The following is an 18,647-nucleotide window of genomic DNA, read 5'->3' as shown; positions in this document are numbered from 1 at the left end:
TTTTTTACCTACGTAATAATTAGAAACACTTATTTTATATATCTATGTATTAATTACACGTATGCTCGCTATAGTTAATACTTACTAGTTCTCCTATATAAGCGCCCGTGCCCTCAATGGGAGGTACACAGTTCAGTCCCAAAGGTCTCCCTGACTTCTTTGTTAGTTCTACCTCAATTTCTTCGTATTGTAAAGGATCCGGTCGATATACATTCATCTTTAGCTGAAATAAGTGATTTGAAAAATGATTGCTTTTATAATTGAAAAAATATTGTTTGGGTACTTGGGTAATATTTTATATGACCTAGATGTCATTTTTAGCTCGTATGAACTTAGGGTCGTGGCTAGATACTATCGAATTTACAATAAGGTCGACATTGCCACCAGCAACGTACTATGACGAAGCATATTGGTACCAGTCGAAGTTATACTATAAATAAACTTGCAAAAATTATAAATTTTTGACTGATTCGTCAATTATCTGTACCATCAGGTGAAATCACGGTTATGTTCACTTACTGATGAATATAAAACCGGTATTGATAACGGTATAAATAACTTAAAAGTATTATTAAATTAATCTTGTTTGTTAATTAATAGTCTTAAATACAGAACAGACAATACAGAAATTTTATTAAACACAATATAACAATGTACTAGCATCAAGTTGGCCAATTTCTTGTTGTTGTTGGTACTGATAAGATATTTGTCATCAATAAAATGATAATAAAAAAGGTTACAAAATAACAATAATTACTATGTCATGAGGCAGATTGTGTATGAACATTAAAATATAACAATGGCCACATTCTGGAAATAAATGATATATGATCATTTATGATTGATAAATAAGAGGAAACAAAGAATAACAATAGATTTAGATAATTCATGTGAGTTTCAGTCTGGGCGGTATGGTTGTTGACAAAATTTAAGCAAAATATTATGAGACCTAATACGAGTAACATTCAAGCTGTAAATTGACTGGCATAGGGTTGATCTTGAATTGTTGAATTTGTACTGCGAAGTAATATTGTATGATACGTTATGGTTCCTCACTGAAATCCAGCTAGCTTATCTGTTTGTTCTGTCAACTAAAATAATAGAAAGAAGTTGACCATACCTTAGGTGCCTTAACTTTTATTGATAGACAAATCCTCTCGTACGTCATGTCCTTATTGATAGCAATGCCGTTACAGTCTCGTATCTGGTCCCCTACTTTCAGTCTTCCGTCTTTGGCTATCGCTCCGTTTTTATACACTTCTAGGACGATTGCTGCTGGGCCCTTAAAAAAACATTATCATTTTTTAAACTCGTAATATGTTTTAAAGTGTTATTTTATTTTACACAATTTCCACACATTAAGAAGATGAGTTTTAGAAGTATAATGCAATGAATACATAATTTAGTTTTTAACTTGGTCTTATTTTTTCTTAGCCTAGAACATGTTAATCATTATACTAATTTTAAATCAAATGAAAGTTTATAAGATTTAGTAAAAATGCGCTATAGAAATGCTTGTTTTGTTTGTCACGCAACATAAGATTATCATTACTTGTTTTTTTTCTTCTCCCACTTCTGTTTATTATAATTATTTAAATTTTTTGCGGTTTACTTTTTAGTGCTGTAGAATTTTCAATGTATTAAGATTATTTCCACTTACACTGGTATGTGTATCACTGCCACCAAGTAGAGCGATGCCGAGCACTTCGTTGTTAGTATTTATTTCTATCACAGTATCCATGTTTGGTCTCAGCGCTGCTGTGGCTGGGTCTGGTGGAGGCTCAGCTGAAATTATTTTATTAATTACTTAAATTTCAGAAAAGTATATGTCACTTGAACCAGGCGAGACTCGCGACCGCGCATCTCGATCATTTAGTTTACTCGTATATTGTGTGCAACGAAAGTATTTCTTCTTCTTCTCAATTATTGACTCAGAGTTTTACAGTGTGGACCAATATTTTTGATTTTTTATTAAACATTGTTTTTAATTTTCTTTATTGAATAATATTTAACTGAATTTTTTAACTAAATAAATAAATAAGTTTCAAAAACTGTTAGTGGACTGGACTTTATTTATGGTTTTTCAAACATGTCTAAAGACTTGTCTGCTTGGACTGTCCATTAAGTCCTAGCCTTAGCGCTTTATGTATACGATTAAAACAATTACGAAAGTAAAGAATCAATTTTGGTTTTTCTATTTATTTCTTTATACCTTTTGCGGGCGTTGGTGTTGGTGGTTTGGGAGTGGCTGACCTGGATGGACCATCTGAAAATTATGAGATATTAGTTTTTTCTGTGAAGTACCTAGTAACAAAGACTATAACGGTCATCGCGATTTATGGCAATGCTTTGATGAAAACGTAAGTAAAACTCCATTTCTTTCATTACTTAGATTTAACTAATCATTTAAGACAAAAATGTTTATTAAACTTTTTAGTTTTCTTACCAGCTGAGTCACCTTTGTCACCATCAGCGGGTTCCTTCAAGTTTGGACTGCATACTGTCAATATTACTACACCGTCCGTTTGCTTCAATTTTGCTGCGGCCTGTAATTGTATAGAAATTTCAATTAGAACTTTTATGTTTATTATTATCATAATTGCGTTAGTTTTTATCGTTTTTAAATGTTTATAAATAAATAAAAAATCTTTTAAGAATAAGTTTTTATTATTTATCGTGATCTATAGATTAATAAGATTATGTAAGTATCAACCTATTGGAAAATCACGATTGTATTTTATACTGATATGTTTTTCAAATTAGTTGTTATGTAATGGTAAATATTTCATAGAAAGATTTACTTACGGCATCATAACTGACACTCAGAAGAGAGTCCCTGTTCACAGCAAGAATCATGTCTCCTATGTTTAAGCCCCCCTGTAAATAAAAAAGTTAATTAAAGACTAAACTTACAATTGAAAAGAACAGTCGTGATTCCATATCTTTACAAACTTTTAGTCTTAACTCGGCTAGCATTACGTAATAATAATAAATAAAATAATTCATTAGTCTCGAAAGATTTTAAAACACCTAGATTGATTTTAATGACAATAGCTGACCCTGTGTGACCCGAAACCAATGTGTTCATACAAATTTCTATCTTTGACGTTTTTCATCATTTTAAATCTAGATTGTATTATTAAAAAATTAAATATTAGTTAAAAATTAACATTAACAGCTATTTTTTTATAATAATAGTAGATATAGGTATATGATAGTAGACAATAAGTGTGTAACTATCGTTTTTAACAGAAACAATACAACTTAGAGATTCAGAAAACATGCGCTGTTGCCCAACAATTTGAGACACGAGAGCAGAGGAAGGCCTCATAAGAGATGGTTGGAGAGTGTGAATGAAGAGCAGATGTTACGTAGAATAATGATAGAAGCGAATGGAAGATAAAGACCATTTGACCCTTATGTGGAATAATGGAGAGGAGATGATGACAATGACCAATAATTTGAAGCAGAGCTTAAATACATGCATGTAAAACAGCTGCAACGATACCTCTTAGAAACAATGCTTGAGAAAAATGCTTCTTGGTGGCAGAAACAAACATGGCGGCAGTAATTTACTGAACCAGCTCTTTTACAGATATCATTAAACTACTAAAGTTTAATGGTAAACTGCATAATCATTTATTGCGACATCTTCATTGTGAAAACTTTTCAATTAGACTTCCATCACCATTGTGAAAACTTTTCAATTAGCCATTCCTAGGACTTTAAAACGCTACAACTTATACAACTTTACGTGATATACTTTTTCGTTTCTCACCTGCTCCGCCGCGCTGCCTTCCTGAAGGTCTGACACGAAGATACCCCGACCGGCTTCTGTATGTCTTCCTTCTATAATCATGATGCCTAGCCCGGATGGACCCTGCGTTTGAAAAATACGTGATTAAATCACTTGTTGCACAAAGTACCACACCATTGCTTATTTAAATGGCCAGGGCCATCTTCCTATCATCATTATATTATTATTTTAACGCCTATAGGGCCTCCTCCATAGGAGAGGTGACATGGAGACCTTGTGGAGCTTAGAGCTTACCACCATGCTGATAAAATGCGGCTTAATTGTTTAGGACAAATAAAATGTACAATTATGTGACTATAATTATCAGAAGTCAATAACAATTTTAGAGTGTTTTACTTTGATAATCCATAGAAGCTACCAGCAAGCGCAAAATTAAACGATTAAGTAAATCTGTATCATTTAGATTTTGATGAATACGAATAATAATACAAAGTTGGACAGTCTAAGAGAATAAATCAATTTTGAAATATTAAATTATTTCAGTAATTTGAAGAGAATAAACTAATTCTTTTGTTAAGTATTATAATTTATGTATTCCACTTATCTCTTTTTAATAATAACACGGATGCGATTCGGAACAAAAACTACATTTCAGTCAGCATAAATAAAGTAAAACTAAGTAAGCACACATTTTATTTCCGACTGAGTCTTACTTATTTTACTACTGTATAATAATACTTACTGTTTTAGTACTGTTTCTTATAAAGTACTTTTAAGTTACTGTTTTGACGTCAGTTAGCTACGTAACTATCATATCTATCCAAAATGTAATTACACCATTGAATAGCTGAAGAATCAAATAATTTTATACGTTAAGTTAAAACTATGATATGCAGTGGAGAGAGAAGCGCTGATATTTTGAGGTTACTTTGTCGGTCATTCAGATTGGCCATTCCTACAGTAACAAGATTTTAATAGTACTTTGGTTTGATATTTTAATATATATATTTTTTTGACATTTTATTTTAATTTTCATTTAGTAGTAGATTGGTCATATCAACAGAACACAAGACTATATTTATAAAAAGTTTTTTTGCCAAATATGACCAATGTTCCCGATAATGTCCAAATTTTTTCCGATTTGTCCGATTTCCGCCGGAAAGACTATATTTCGGGATCGTCAGAAAGACGGTTTGTCGGGATCAAACCCACGACCTCTCGGCGTTTAGTGTGAGCTCTTTACCATGAAGATATTGACTTAAATTGAGTCAAGACAATGCAAAAATGCACTATTATGTTATTAATAAAATCTTACCATTACTTTTCTTTCTTTATTAATATTGTTTCTGTAGATATGTGGGTAAATAAGTAATAATAAATAAAATGGCTAACCTTTTTGATGGTAATATCTCGCACACCTTTGTAATTGGCGAACCGGTCGTCCACCTGTAATAATATGAAAAAAAAAAATTAAAGTATACAGTAAGTACGTTGAATGAGAGCCTGCGACGGCGAGACTACCTCATTTTATGAAGGGGCACCATAGGCATCCAAGTATAAAAGGTGATTATCTTCTACCACATATTATGAGGTATAATATCACCTATTTTTCTTTGTGGCAATCCTTCGCTTGAAATCTTTAAAGTTTGATCATTAACGGTGTTTTTTGAAGAGTTGCCGCGAATGTAAGTGGCGACCGGAAAACTATTTTTAATATTGTGCCGAGTGAAATATTAAGAAAATGCGCTTTACACTTGAAAATCTGGATCCTAAAAATTCGCTACTTATCAAAGCCATCACAGTACAAACTCCATAATTAGGTAAGCGAAGTATCTCCAAGCATAGGTAAGTTAAGTAAGCAATCGGTACTTAACTTACCTATGCTTGGAGCTGATAAACTCTTAGCCTTCATACAATGAGGCATATCTGATAATTGCAGGCTCTTTGTCTATAAAGCAAGTAAATACACATTGCAGAACACTTGACAACAATGCCATACAAGTTTAACAATAAAGTAATGACAGTCCATCTAGCACGATCTATATTTAACAAAAGAGTTGAAGCGCCATTAAAATCGAATAATGACTATTTTAGAGTTGTATACAACGCTAAAAGAGTTTACCTCTTAATGTAGGTTCTCGAGTTTTTATTATTTATAAACAAAGTTTTAGTAAAATTGTACTTGAGTTTTTGTAAAGTTATCAGGGATTAGAAGAGCAACTGGTAAGCTTTTGTCCAAACCAACCGAGATAATACCAAGACTGGCTTCCATATGGAAGAAATTCAGGTCACCACAAAAAGGCATACTCAAAACGGTTAGTGGATCAAGCTTAGATTCGTCGTTATCAACCCATATACGGCTCACTGCTGAGCTCGAGTCTCCTCTCAGAATGAGAGGGGTTAGGCCAATAGTCCACCACGCTGGCCCAATGCGGATTGGCAGACTTCACACACGCAGAGAATTAAGAAATTCTCTGGTATGCAGGTTTCCTCACGATGTTTTCCTTCACCGTTTGAGACACGTGATATTTAATTTCTTAAAATGCACACAACTGAAAAGTTGGAGGTGCATGCCCCGGACCGGATTCGAACCCACACCCTCCGAAATCGGAGGCAGAGGTCATATCCACTGGGCTATCACGGCTCTTAAGCTTAGATTACAGGTTATGATTTAGCTTTCTCTATTAGTATGTGGGGCTCAAATCTCATAGCTAAATTAGGATTCATTCCTGACGTTCGATTGTACTTAACCTTGTGTACTTGCTATACTTTTATAGAAGAATAAGCAGAATAAAAAGAAGAAGAATTGTTGTTTATATAAACTTGTATACAAGTTTTATATAAACAACAATTTATTTTATATAAACTTGTATCTTTACTAACACATCTAGTTTTCCTACTTTTAATCGCGAAAATAAATTGAAATTATTTTATTCGTTATTTAATCAAAATCCTATCCAAAATTGCTGGATCCTGGCAAATATCATAGATAATAGTGAACGTCTAAATTAAATCCAACTTATAATATTAATGGTTGTATAAATTAAATTAATCTTATAATATTTGTAGTAGTATAAATTAAAACCATCTTATCATATTTGTGGTAGTATAAATTAAATCCATATTATAATATTTGTGTTAGTATAAATTAAAACCATCATATAATATTTATGGTAATATAAATTAGATCCGTCTTATAAAATTTGTGGTAGTATAAATAAAAACCTTCTTATATATTTTTTTAATTACTTAAGTAAGTAAGTTATACAAAATATAAATGTAATAAAATCCTACAGCTACAAATCAATAAATCAGTATGGTAGTTAGTAATACAAATAGCACATAAAATGCCTTAGTATAATCTGGTATAACAACAGCTGTAATCAGCACAAAACATCCGAAGTTCATCCCACTTGAAGCGGATTTGATAAGGGACTGAGTATATTATCGTGACTCTTATCAGGCGCTGAATTTGTGTAAGCCGACCAAAAGTAGCCAACAACCTACTTTTATGTCCAATAATCATATGGTACAAGAATTTCATAGCTACTAGGTAGGATGAAGTCCTGTAACCACGGACGACGCCTTGGTCCGGACACTCTGGTATTATTTCGAAAATTCCGAAAGTGAGCAATTAAATGACATACACAAGGGGTGCAGGGGGATGTAAAATAGTCACGGGACGCGGTGAGCTAGTGACGCGAGTGACAACAGTGGGAGCGGTTTGTTGCCGGTTTTGATGGGAAGACACGGCGTAACGTAAGAGTCAGGTAAATCTTGCAACAAAGTATTTGTAACCAGTTGTTTATGTCCATTCTTAATAAAGGTAGTATTCCATTGGTGTTTGTGATCAACCAAAGTTTTTGTAGATTTGTTACATAGTTTCAAAATGTAATGTAATAATGCAATTCTGACGATTTGCTGTCTCCTATCGGAGACAAAATATCCGGACATGCCGGACAGTGACAATTAATATTTTTCTCATAAAGAAGAAAGAAACTTAATTTGAATAGAAGAGATGAAAAAGAATGGAATATGGACCTGGGGGGAACGAAAGTTTATAAACTTCGATTACTAATCAAAGAAGAATTGCAAACTGCATATGCTCAGAAGACAACGAGGACTGGATAGAGTGCTCCAGTAAGAAGCCTTGAGTGGGCTCAAGAAGCTTGTGCTGACATTCTAGATTGTTCAGACGCCTATATATGTGGTTGGTCTCAGAAGTTTAAAGGATGTCAGATGCTATGGGTTTGAAGTGTAGTCCATCCGGTACTATGTGCCACTTGCAGAGACTGGGTTTATTTTCACCAATGTTTAATTTATGTTATTGTTATTGATAGTCGGATAATTTGTCTATATAGATACGATTTCCTTCTAGTTTTTTGATTTTTCCTAAATACCTTAAGTGTCCGCCACTAGGGTACTTCTCCCTACTACCCAACGAATAAACTCGATTCATACATTTTTTTTACATGAATACCTTCTGTATATTTCTGTACTTGCATATTTATTGATTCGCAAATGAACGCAAGAAAATTTGCACATTTAGATACTTTCCCATCTATGATAATTATACCTAAGTGTGATTTTTATTACATTATTGTAAAGTTTTATTAAGTACACATACGCCTAATATTACTAAGACTCTATAAACATTTTTTTTTTATTTATTCTTTACAAGTTAGCCTTTGACTACAATCTCACCTGATGGTAAGTGATGATGCAGTCTAAGATGGAAGCGGGCTAACTTGTTAGGAGGAGGATGAAAATCCACACTCCTTTCGGTTTCTACACGGCATCGTACCGGAACGCTAAATCGCTTGGTGGTACGCCTTTGCCGGTAGGGTGGTAACTAGCCACGGCCGAAGCCTCCCACCAGCTAGACCTGCACCGATTAAGAAAATCTCAATCTGCCCAGCCGGGGATCGAACCCAGGACTTCCGTTTTGTAAATCCACCGCGCATACCACTGCGCCACGGAGGCCGTCGAAACATATCAGACGTGTCTCTATTTTCTACACATTTTCCCAATCTTATGCGTAAGCTTGCCTTGCAAAGAATTCTACTAGATGATAAAGCCGTCCGTAGCTAGTCGTTTGTACAATATATTCTAGGTAGGTACTTCATATTACGTCTTTTTGTATAAAAGTTGAATACGATTTAGTGAGTAAAAATAAATATGCACAATCAACATTTTGCCAAAACAATCATCGAAACTTTTAATTTTTCATCATTCTTTAACAAAAAATCTTTCACTGAAAATATAATATTTTGCTGTGTTTGAATAAAGAAAACTAAAAATAATTTTCATGATACTTTATAGAATTTTCTTTATCGAAATTCTGCAATTTCAAATTGTCGAGTCTACTAAAAATGAAGATTACGTAGGTGTAAGTAATCTAAGTAATAAGTAAAGAGTAATATTGGCCTAACCCGTCTGATTCTGAGAGGAGACTCGTGCTCAGCAGTGAGCCGAATATGGGTTGATAATGATGATGATGAATCTAAGTAATCTATACTAATACTAATATTATAAAGCTGAAGAATTTGTTTGTTTGTTTGATTGAACGCGCTAATCTCAGGAACTACTGGTCCGATTTGAAAAATTCTTTCAGTGTTAAATAGCCCATTTATCAAGGAAGGCTATAGGCTATATTTTATTTCCATATTCTTACGGGAACGGGAACCACGCGGGTGAAACCGCACGGCGTCAGCTAGAAAATAATAAATAGCGGGCCGTTAAAATAAGTGATGAATGTATTTGATTTTAAGAGATGAATGTATCCCGTAGGAATACGGGAATATAGCCTATAGGTTAGGAAGCTACTCCTAATTCCTACCTCTCTACCTACTACCTACGTTTAGCTACACTATCCACTCTTATATAGTTAAGCTTCCTAACAGTGAAAGAATTTTTCAATCGGTTCAGTAGGTACTTTCAGAGTCTATTCTATGCAAACAAACTAACAAACATACAATGAAATCTTTCCTCTTTGTAATATTAGTATAGATAAAAATATTTGGCAGTGGGCCGGTATGGAACCCATTACCTCTCGGTGCGTGCCCTGCCTTTTCCGTGGAGCTATTAACGCAATATTAAATCTCTTCGTCGTTATCAACCGATATTCGGCTCACTGCTGAGCTTGAGTCTCCTCTCAGTATTAGAGGGGTTAGGCCAATAGTCCATCACGCTGGCTCAATGCGGATTGGCAGACTTCACACACGCAGAGATTGAAGGAAATTCTCTGGTATGCAGGTTTCTTCGCGATGTTTTTCCTTCACCGTTTGAGACACGTGATATTTAATTTCTTGAAATGTACACAACTGAAAAGTTGGAGGTGCATTCCCCGGACTGGATTCCAACCCACACCCTCCGGAATCGGAGGCAGAGGTCATATCCATTAAAATAAAGATTTGATTGAATTCCTCACCTTTTTCTTCTTGAATGACAGTGTTCGACGCCATATTGACCTGAGGAACGCAGTGGGCTTGTAATAGTCATCCGTGTCGCGTTTGCGCACTTCGGTCATTACAGTCATTACTGCATCGTTGTGCACCTCATGCGGTTACCACTCGCCGCGTAGAGCACTCCACGTCACATGGCACGTTTGACGTTATATAAAAACACTCACAGTTCTAAGTAGGTTTATATGCACTTTTTAACTAGGATCTTTTGCAATCATTGCATCTAAATAGTTGTATCTAAACTCAAAGATTTTATATTATAGATATGTCTATCTGTAATATAAAATCTACTGAGGCGTCTAAACTGAGGCAAACAGAGGTGGCTAACTGTCTCAATCTCATTTAGTCGCATAGTAAACAACGAAACTTAATTAAACAAATAATATCTAAATATTGTCTACAATGTCGTGTTGTTTTCGGTACAGAATATATCCCCAGAGTTATGGGAAATACTCTCGAACAGAAAACTATATATACATAAATATACAGGTATTTATGTATATATAGTTTTCTGTATGCATAAATAGTTTTTACACTTCCTGAACACACAACTCGACATTGTAGATATAGGTATTATTTGTTTTAATAACGTTTGTTGTTTCATAAGCGACTAAATTAAATGGAGTCAAATTTCCACATTTGTCCGCCTCAGTTTTTATGCGCTGGTGTCCCATCTCTAGTATAAAATATCAATGGCGTCAGGGCGTCCTCCGTTTTAAAAGTATTCGATCTATTAATTTTTTTTAATTAAAAAATTATAAAAAAAAACTTTATTATTATTATTATCGCTTTATATAGGCAGATGTAATTAGTAGGCTTATTGCAGCTTGGTGTGATAATGGTGTGATATGAACTCTAATTTTCCATATCGCAACAGGTCTAATAGTAAACCACTCCGTATCATAACTTCAGTCCATAACTATAGAGGTGTTTGCATAGGGAAAGCTTTTTCAGATAGGGATAAAAGTTATTTGTTGTAGATAAAACCTGAGAGATAATATTGTAATTATGTGTGGTATGGAACTCGCCGTTTTATGTATATAAATTTCTCCAACCGACGGCTGTAGGTGCTCTCCGAAGCACGGGGGTGTAACCAATTTCTCACCTCCATGCCAAGTTTGAAAATTTTATGGAAAAGAAAAGAAAGCCCATTTCAAAGCTCAACCTTCGGACCTCGTAATTGAAAGCCACTTAGGCTAAACAATGGACCAACAAGGTTTCTGAGTGATAACATTTTTTCATATTCCTCCCTAATAACCCTTATTTGGCTTTGAGCTCGAGTCGTCACTCAGAATGAGAGGGGGTAGACTTATAGTCCACCACGCTGTCCCAATGCGGATTGGCGGATTTCAGTCAAGCAGAAAATTAAGAAAATTCTCAGGTATGCAGGTTTCTTCACGATGTTTTTCCTTCACCGTTTGAGACACGTGATATTTAATTTCTTAAAATGAACATAACTGAAAAGTTGGAGGTGCATGCCCTGAACCGGATTCGAACTTACATCCTCCGGAATCGGAGGCAGAGGTCAAATCCACTGATTGAGTGAATAAGAGATTGTCTACATTTACAGCGGCGATCTTTGGTAGCGAAATAAATGCATGTCGGTCGATGAAGTTACCAATTTATGCAAACTTTTATTTAGAAAACATTGACTTTTCTCTATTTTTCACCCGATAAAAATGGTTCGAAGGTTATTAATTCGACGTGTATATTTTTTTATAAATATAATTTACACGTGTGTTATATAACTAACTGTATTAATTATAAAATGTACATTACGTGGTTAGGTATTTATACATATAAGTAGCAAATCTAGCATGTTTTAAGGAAGAGAAAAAAAGATTTCTTTTGTAGTGTTTATCATTTGTTTTCACGTACCTACATGAGTTTTATCCAAAAAGGTTTACTAAATCACAGTATTGTATATGTACGCATTTGTTTTATACTTACTATATTAAGGATTTTTTTTGTGAGATTTATATAAATAGCACAAAGATACATAAGTCTAGCTTGTTTTAAGAAAGAGAAAAAAAGATTTATTTTGTTGTGTTTATGATTTGTTTTGACCTACATACCTATACTACGTGAGTTTTAGTACTATATATGAATGCATTTGTTTTATACTATATTAAGTATCTTTTTTGTGAGATCAAATTATTTTTATAAATATAATTTACACGCGTATGATATAACTATTTATATTATTTAGTATTAATTAAAAAATCTACGTTGCGTGGTTAGATAGTTTGTTTTATAGAAAGGGAAAAAAGATTTCTTTTGTTGTGTTTATATTTTGTTTTGACGTAGATAAGTACCCTATACTACGTGAGTTTTATCCAAAAAGGTTTAGTAAATCATAGAACTGCATATGTAAGTCTGCATTTGTTTGATACAATATTAAGGATATTTTGTGTGAGATCAAATAAATTCTAAATATAGTTACATTACGAAACCACTAGGTACATATTTCAATTTACCCAAGATTTCAAACTACACACGCTTTAAAGCTAACGGTGTTATGTGTTATTAAAAATTAATAACTTAATCACACACTCACACAAACTCACAATTATTCAATGTTTATCACATTTCATTAACACTTTACACACTCTGTGATATAATTTAACACTATAATGCACTAAATGTTAATGTTAAATTATTATATTTTTGTAAGCGTACACTCATTCGCCCAAGCGTCTTCACACTAGGTACACATTTGTATGTTTGACATTGTTAAATGTAAGATAACATAGATTTTATTTATATTCACACACACATGACCGCTGTACCACAAGCCATTCTCAATCATAACACACTCATATTAAAGTTGAGTTTAATATAAACAATTGAAGCGCTTAGAACGTTACAACGCATACGTGTAAGATAAACACTGAAAAACACAGTGCTAATTAAAAGTCAACGCTACAGCTGTAATAATAAAGTTCAATGTTAATTGCGAGGCGTGTCTTAGGAAAAATGTACGGAAATCAACAGCCCCGTATAAAGTGGCGTGTGCGAAAGAGAAGTGAGATGGTAAATCGCAAGGTCAGTGTTAAATGAATAAACAATAATAATAAAATTATAATTTAAATAGTACTTATTATGTCTTAGATTACCATTCGCTTTCTTGTTTCGTTACGCACGATTTTTATCGCACGCCGACTACCATCAATCGTTTATCTCTTTTACTACTAGACACCCGCGATTGTGTCCGCATTTAAACCACAGAATAAAGAAGATCCAGAATGAGTCTTTACAAGCGTGAAACCCATAAAAACCCAAACTTACAACGCGTCTCCTGCATATTATACAATCCTTTTTATAATTTGTATTTCAAAATTTAACACTAAATTAGTGTAATAAAAAATGTAAATGAATATAATAATCAATAATTACCAATAAAAAAATACTCCATCTTATTTTTTGTTTTTGTTAACAGTTTTAAATGACGTCATTTTTCTTGAATAATACTGAAAATTACTGGTGCGACGCTTCTCTCGTACTGACTCGAGAATGTATTCGTTTTTGAATTTTGTATTTGGAACGGCTACGACACCGTCGTGTTCCGTGCGCTCTATCTTCCCATTATTCTATAATCTATGTTTAAACATAAACCCTGATACTTTTAATTCTGAAGAAAAGACTATTTCTTTCCATTCAAATAGAAATTTCCAAAAATCCCATCTCATTCCAACACCACGGTCTCGAGTCCCCAGCATCCAACGGTTTCCTGTAACCCGTTTGATGTCAACAGTCCATCTGGAGAATCGACCAACACTGCGCGGGGTTGCCACCCCAGCACCTTAGAATTCCAACGTCCATCGGCTCTTCAAACTGACTAACTTTGTTATAAAGTATAACAAAAACATCTTACCTCTTCCAGCGCCACTGGAAACTGTGTTATAGGTTTGACAGCGACGTCCTCCAACGCCGACTTTCGTCTGTGAACGAAAATAACCTTGTTCTCATTGGGTCATATTTTGTGAACAAAGACATTTTACGTTGACATTGAATGAAATGAAAAAAAACGCAAATCGTCCTATAAATGGCGGTGGGTCGGTCGGTCTACCTAATTTATCGGGATTATATAATAAATATTTTGTGCATCATAAAATGTTTTAATTATTATTATTACCTATTTAGATTTAGTATAATTACGAACACTGTAAAAATCCACCACGCACATAAAGTAGTCCGGGATACGTAGAACATTTATTACAACTGATTACTATCAATAACAGTAACTTGATAGTAATAAATTGTACAAAATGCTCTACGGATCCCTGATTAAAAGGTAAATACTTCTACTACTAATACTTCAGATTTAGTATGTTACGCACACTTGAAAAATCTACCATGAATATAAAATGAACCTTTTTCCAAAGTAAAGGCTCATCTGCTTTCTCAGAAGGATTTGAACATTTAGACATCTAATTTGCGAAATCGTATTTTTCACGGATAATCACACAGTAGGCACGAGTATTGCGGGCCACAGCTGTACGGTCGCGTATTAAGAGATATGCCTACTCTTATAAAGGAAAAGGTTATTCTTTATAAAGGCTTTTCCTTTATAAAAATATTTCCTCAGATAACATACGAGTATGAAACGAATATCTTAGCAATCCATGGATTCACCGTGCGGGTGCTCATCTCGTTGCAGAGAAACAGATTCCTCGAGCATATTCCTGGACTTGTAAACAATTGATGTAGGGTTAAGGAATTATTTGTCAATCGATTAACACTCCCCATCTTCGCTCGTGTTGTTCTCCCTGTCTAGCCAAATTTGGATCCTAGATCCTATTAGAGCAACTTTTTTCTTTTTTTAGTCCCCATCAATTAATAGAAAACAAATTTGACATGACCAATTGGTTGAAAATTCTATTGGTTGGGCTATGTTATATAGTTTTATTTTCTCCCAAGATTTTTCAATTAAAATTACAAGCTAGTCCATGATTGCGATCTCACCTGATGTTAAGCGACAATGCAGTCTAAGATTGTAGCGGACTTACTTGGAGAACAGCTAGGCTATTCTGCAACGGCTATTCTCTCTGCTTAACACGGTACTATAGAATGAGAAAGATGGTGGTGAATTCGAAACTCGCACTGGCGAGTTATACAAAATATCGTTAGAGAATAGCCGTGCAAGTACAAGTTTATTCTACCCTTATTTTTGATTATTCCTACTAGGCGGGCGGTAAAGTTCCAAAATTAACTATAGTCTATGACATAACACTTAACTCTTGTACCAAAATATTTGTACTGTACTGCATTGTACCGGAACGCTTATTTGTATGTCTTTGCCGGTAGGATAATAAGCCAAGAAACATGCCTACCACCATACCAAACCTGAGGCAATTTGGAAAATATAAAGTCCTGAAGTGACCGTGCTGCTAATCGAACCCAGGACCTCTGTTGAAGAACCACAACATTACTAACTCGGGAAGAGAGGTCTGGACCTGGACTGGATCTACCTACCCACTGTTACCTACTATTCGCGTCGCGTCATTACTATTCTTATACAGACGTGTAAACTTTTAAAGGCGATCTTCTTTAATGTTCACTTTTATGCGAGCACGGGGTAGGGGCCATAAGTTAAGGGATTAAGTGCGGAACAATCTCGAAAGAAAAGCGTATTCTATTACCTTTTCAGGGTTCCACCGTAAAAAAGGTATAATGCGAGTTTATCTTTATAAAAATGTACATATTTCAACGAGCTCTAATATGAGTATCCGTATATCTTACGTGGCATTTTTAGGGTGTTGCATTATTATTTTTTTTGAATTTCAGTAATCTGTTTTCACGGTATCCCAAATAAACACAAACCAAACCAAACCCCAAATATATCGCTAGGTAGGTATAACACCATCTCGTAGAGTTTTACCGTCTTCTTCCTCTTGATGATGTCATGACGTGATTTTCCGACTAGTAAACGTTGGGAGTCAACTCCCGGCCCATTCTCTGATTTTCCCCTATCTCCCTTGATTAATTAATTAATTTATTACTAGCAGATGCTACGCGGTTTCACCAGCGCAGTTTCCATTTCCGTAGCAATAGTTTTATTTTTCATTGTGTGGAAGCTACACTATAGGCTACATTTTATCCCAGTATTCTCAAGTTATTGAAAACTACGCGGGTGAAATCAGAGCGTCGGCTAGTATGTTACAAATGCCGCAACTGTCCTTTAACGCGACAGTATCTCTATAATTTATTAAATAGAACGAGATACGCAATCTTACAGTTACCAATAAGATTTTATTTTACTATTATTAGATACTAACCTTAACAGAATAATTTTGAAGACGGGTCCAACCAGCCCTTTGATGATTACCGACGCGTTGAGATGACATCTTCCGTGCAACACTAAACCGTTTACCTGTAAAGGAAATCAAGGGTTATCTAAATGACTTCCGGCATCCTGAGATAAATTTCTTATTTTATTAACCCCATAGTATCAAAGATATAGAAATTATTTTTCGAGGAAGCCCTAGAGTGTTAAAAATTTAATTTTAACCTTAATTTCAAAAACGTCTCCCAACTGCGTTATTTTTTTTAATTAAGTAATTAAGAAAAAATCCCAGGTAAAAAAATGTTACATTTAAACACTTAACAATAGTTTTATGGAAATACTCAATTACGACTAATGACTCAATCTGGATGAAATTTGGCACATAGATAGACTATAGTCTAGTATAACCAGCAGTGGCGAAGAATGGAATTTTGATGAAGTTAAGCCATCCCAAAGAAAAGGAAATTCATATAGCGTGATACAAACTCCGGTTCTCAAATATCAAGATACAGTACAACAATAAATATGCATAGATTTTTAAAGGTAACCCGGTGGGAATCGACTTGCATGAGCTCTTCGCCGCTGATAACCAGATATATTCTCAACCTAAAATCGCGAGCCCACATTGGAACAGCGTGGTGGGTCAAAGCATCATATCCCCTCTCATATAACGAGAGAGGCTGATTATGATAATGATGATAGCTAAGCTTTTTCTCTCAATATTCCCATAGGAAGAGATCTACGTGAATTTCAGACCAATTATAGAAGGACCTGTATCGCACTCATAGTCACGAACAAAATTGTCTATCATTTTCTGAGGAAAACGAGCTTAGATTTGGTATATATCTTAAACTAAACTAGAAGTTTTTGCCCGTTTTTAACACAATTCAATTACACAAAAAGGTATTTTTACGGAGCTCTTTAACCGATGAACACGATTGAAACTATTTAACATCGATTCTATAGAGACAGTTTTCATAATCGCATTAGATCGTTGATCATATACTTTGACAGAAAAGTAACGTCTAGCAAGGCAGGTCCTATACAAAAATTGGTCTGAGACGTGAATGAATCTGCAGAGCACACAATGAAATTTAAAAATGTTCTAGACTGTATATTTTAATTTCCGTGTTCAAACAATAAACACAATAGTCAAATAATGTCAACGAGTCACATACTCGCGGGACAGGCACGTAGTTAAAATATATCTAGGCTCTCGAGGGTAGTATTGGAAAAATATATATCCTTGCGTGTTATTTAAACAACGTAAAAACTTTAATTGCGTTTAATTTTTTTTTTATTTGTTGTTTTCAGAATGGAACTTTCATACTCATAATCATAATCATTTTAAGGTATTTAACAATGTATTTCGGTTCTTAGGTTAACTTTCAAGGTTCTCTTTTATTTTTACTAATGATAATTATGTATTTATTTGATCATCCCTCTCTGCGTTAGAGGATATCTATTCCATACTTAATCCAGACTTACTAATCGATAATGTCTCCCAAAAAGTTCAAAGTGTTTATTAAACGCAAGCTTTTAGTAAAGTCTTATTATAGTGTTAATGAGTATATAAATGATAAAAAAAGCTTGGTGTTAAACTGTGTAAAAACTGCGTTAAAAAATTATACGACTGTGTGCGCTTAGTTTTAAATAGGTTTGTAAAATGGTGGTAAACAAAAAAAATAAACCTTGGCTGAGTTTGTTGTGGGCTCTTCTCGGACGACGGCGCGTTTGGAACCCTCGTAACTTTAATTTTAAGTTTTCGTCTATTATTACCACCATTAGACTAAATTAAATTTCGACATAGGTATATCTGACCTTTCAAAAGTGCTTGTAAACTAAGCCTAATTGAAATAAATGAATTTTGAATTTTATAGTCGCATCAGACAATAAGACAGTCAATCATTTGAAATAGAGATAAAATATCTGTTATAACCTGATTACGCAGAATTTTACATGAAGCAGGTCGAGGGCATCCGCCAGTATTGTATTAGCCAGTGGTAAATTGAGACAATCACGTTTTACTGAAAATTCCTGGGAAAAGAAAAACTATATTTCTTTAGCCGGTAACTAGACACGAATCGAGGGCTTCAAGATCTATAGCTAGACAGGCTCACCTTAAGAAAATGTAAAATCT

General features: G+C 34.2%; 1 protein-coding gene across 1 annotated transcript in view; it reads right to left on the bottom strand.

Annotated features, from left to right (window-relative positions):
- Positions 1-18,647, bottom strand: part of LOC112043742 (inaD-like protein) — a 165,101-nt gene that overhangs the window by 8,739 nt on the left and 137,715 nt on the right. Inside the window, exons 26-35 of the mRNA XM_052888385.1 lie at positions 16,500-16,594; positions 14,096-14,162; positions 5,150-5,203; positions 3,779-3,880; positions 2,806-2,877; positions 2,447-2,546; positions 2,213-2,266; positions 1,661-1,785; positions 1,121-1,282; positions 86-223 (exon numbers count right to left, since the gene is read on the bottom strand). Of these exons, the coding sequence (XP_052744345.1) occupies positions 86-223; positions 1,121-1,282; positions 1,661-1,785; positions 2,213-2,266; positions 2,447-2,546; positions 2,806-2,877; positions 3,779-3,880; positions 5,150-5,203; positions 14,096-14,162; positions 16,500-16,594 (969 nt within the window). The remainder of the gene's footprint in view (positions 1-85; positions 224-1,120; positions 1,283-1,660; positions 1,786-2,212; positions 2,267-2,446; positions 2,547-2,805; positions 2,878-3,778; positions 3,881-5,149; positions 5,204-14,095; positions 14,163-16,499; positions 16,595-18,647) is intronic.

This window comes from Bicyclus anynana, chromosome 2, assembly GCF_947172395.1.
Source record: "Bicyclus anynana chromosome 2, ilBicAnyn1.1, whole genome shotgun sequence".
NCBI lineage: Eukaryota > Metazoa > Arthropoda > Insecta > Lepidoptera > Nymphalidae > Bicyclus > Bicyclus anynana.
This window is presented reverse-complemented; position numbering and strand designations above follow the sequence as displayed.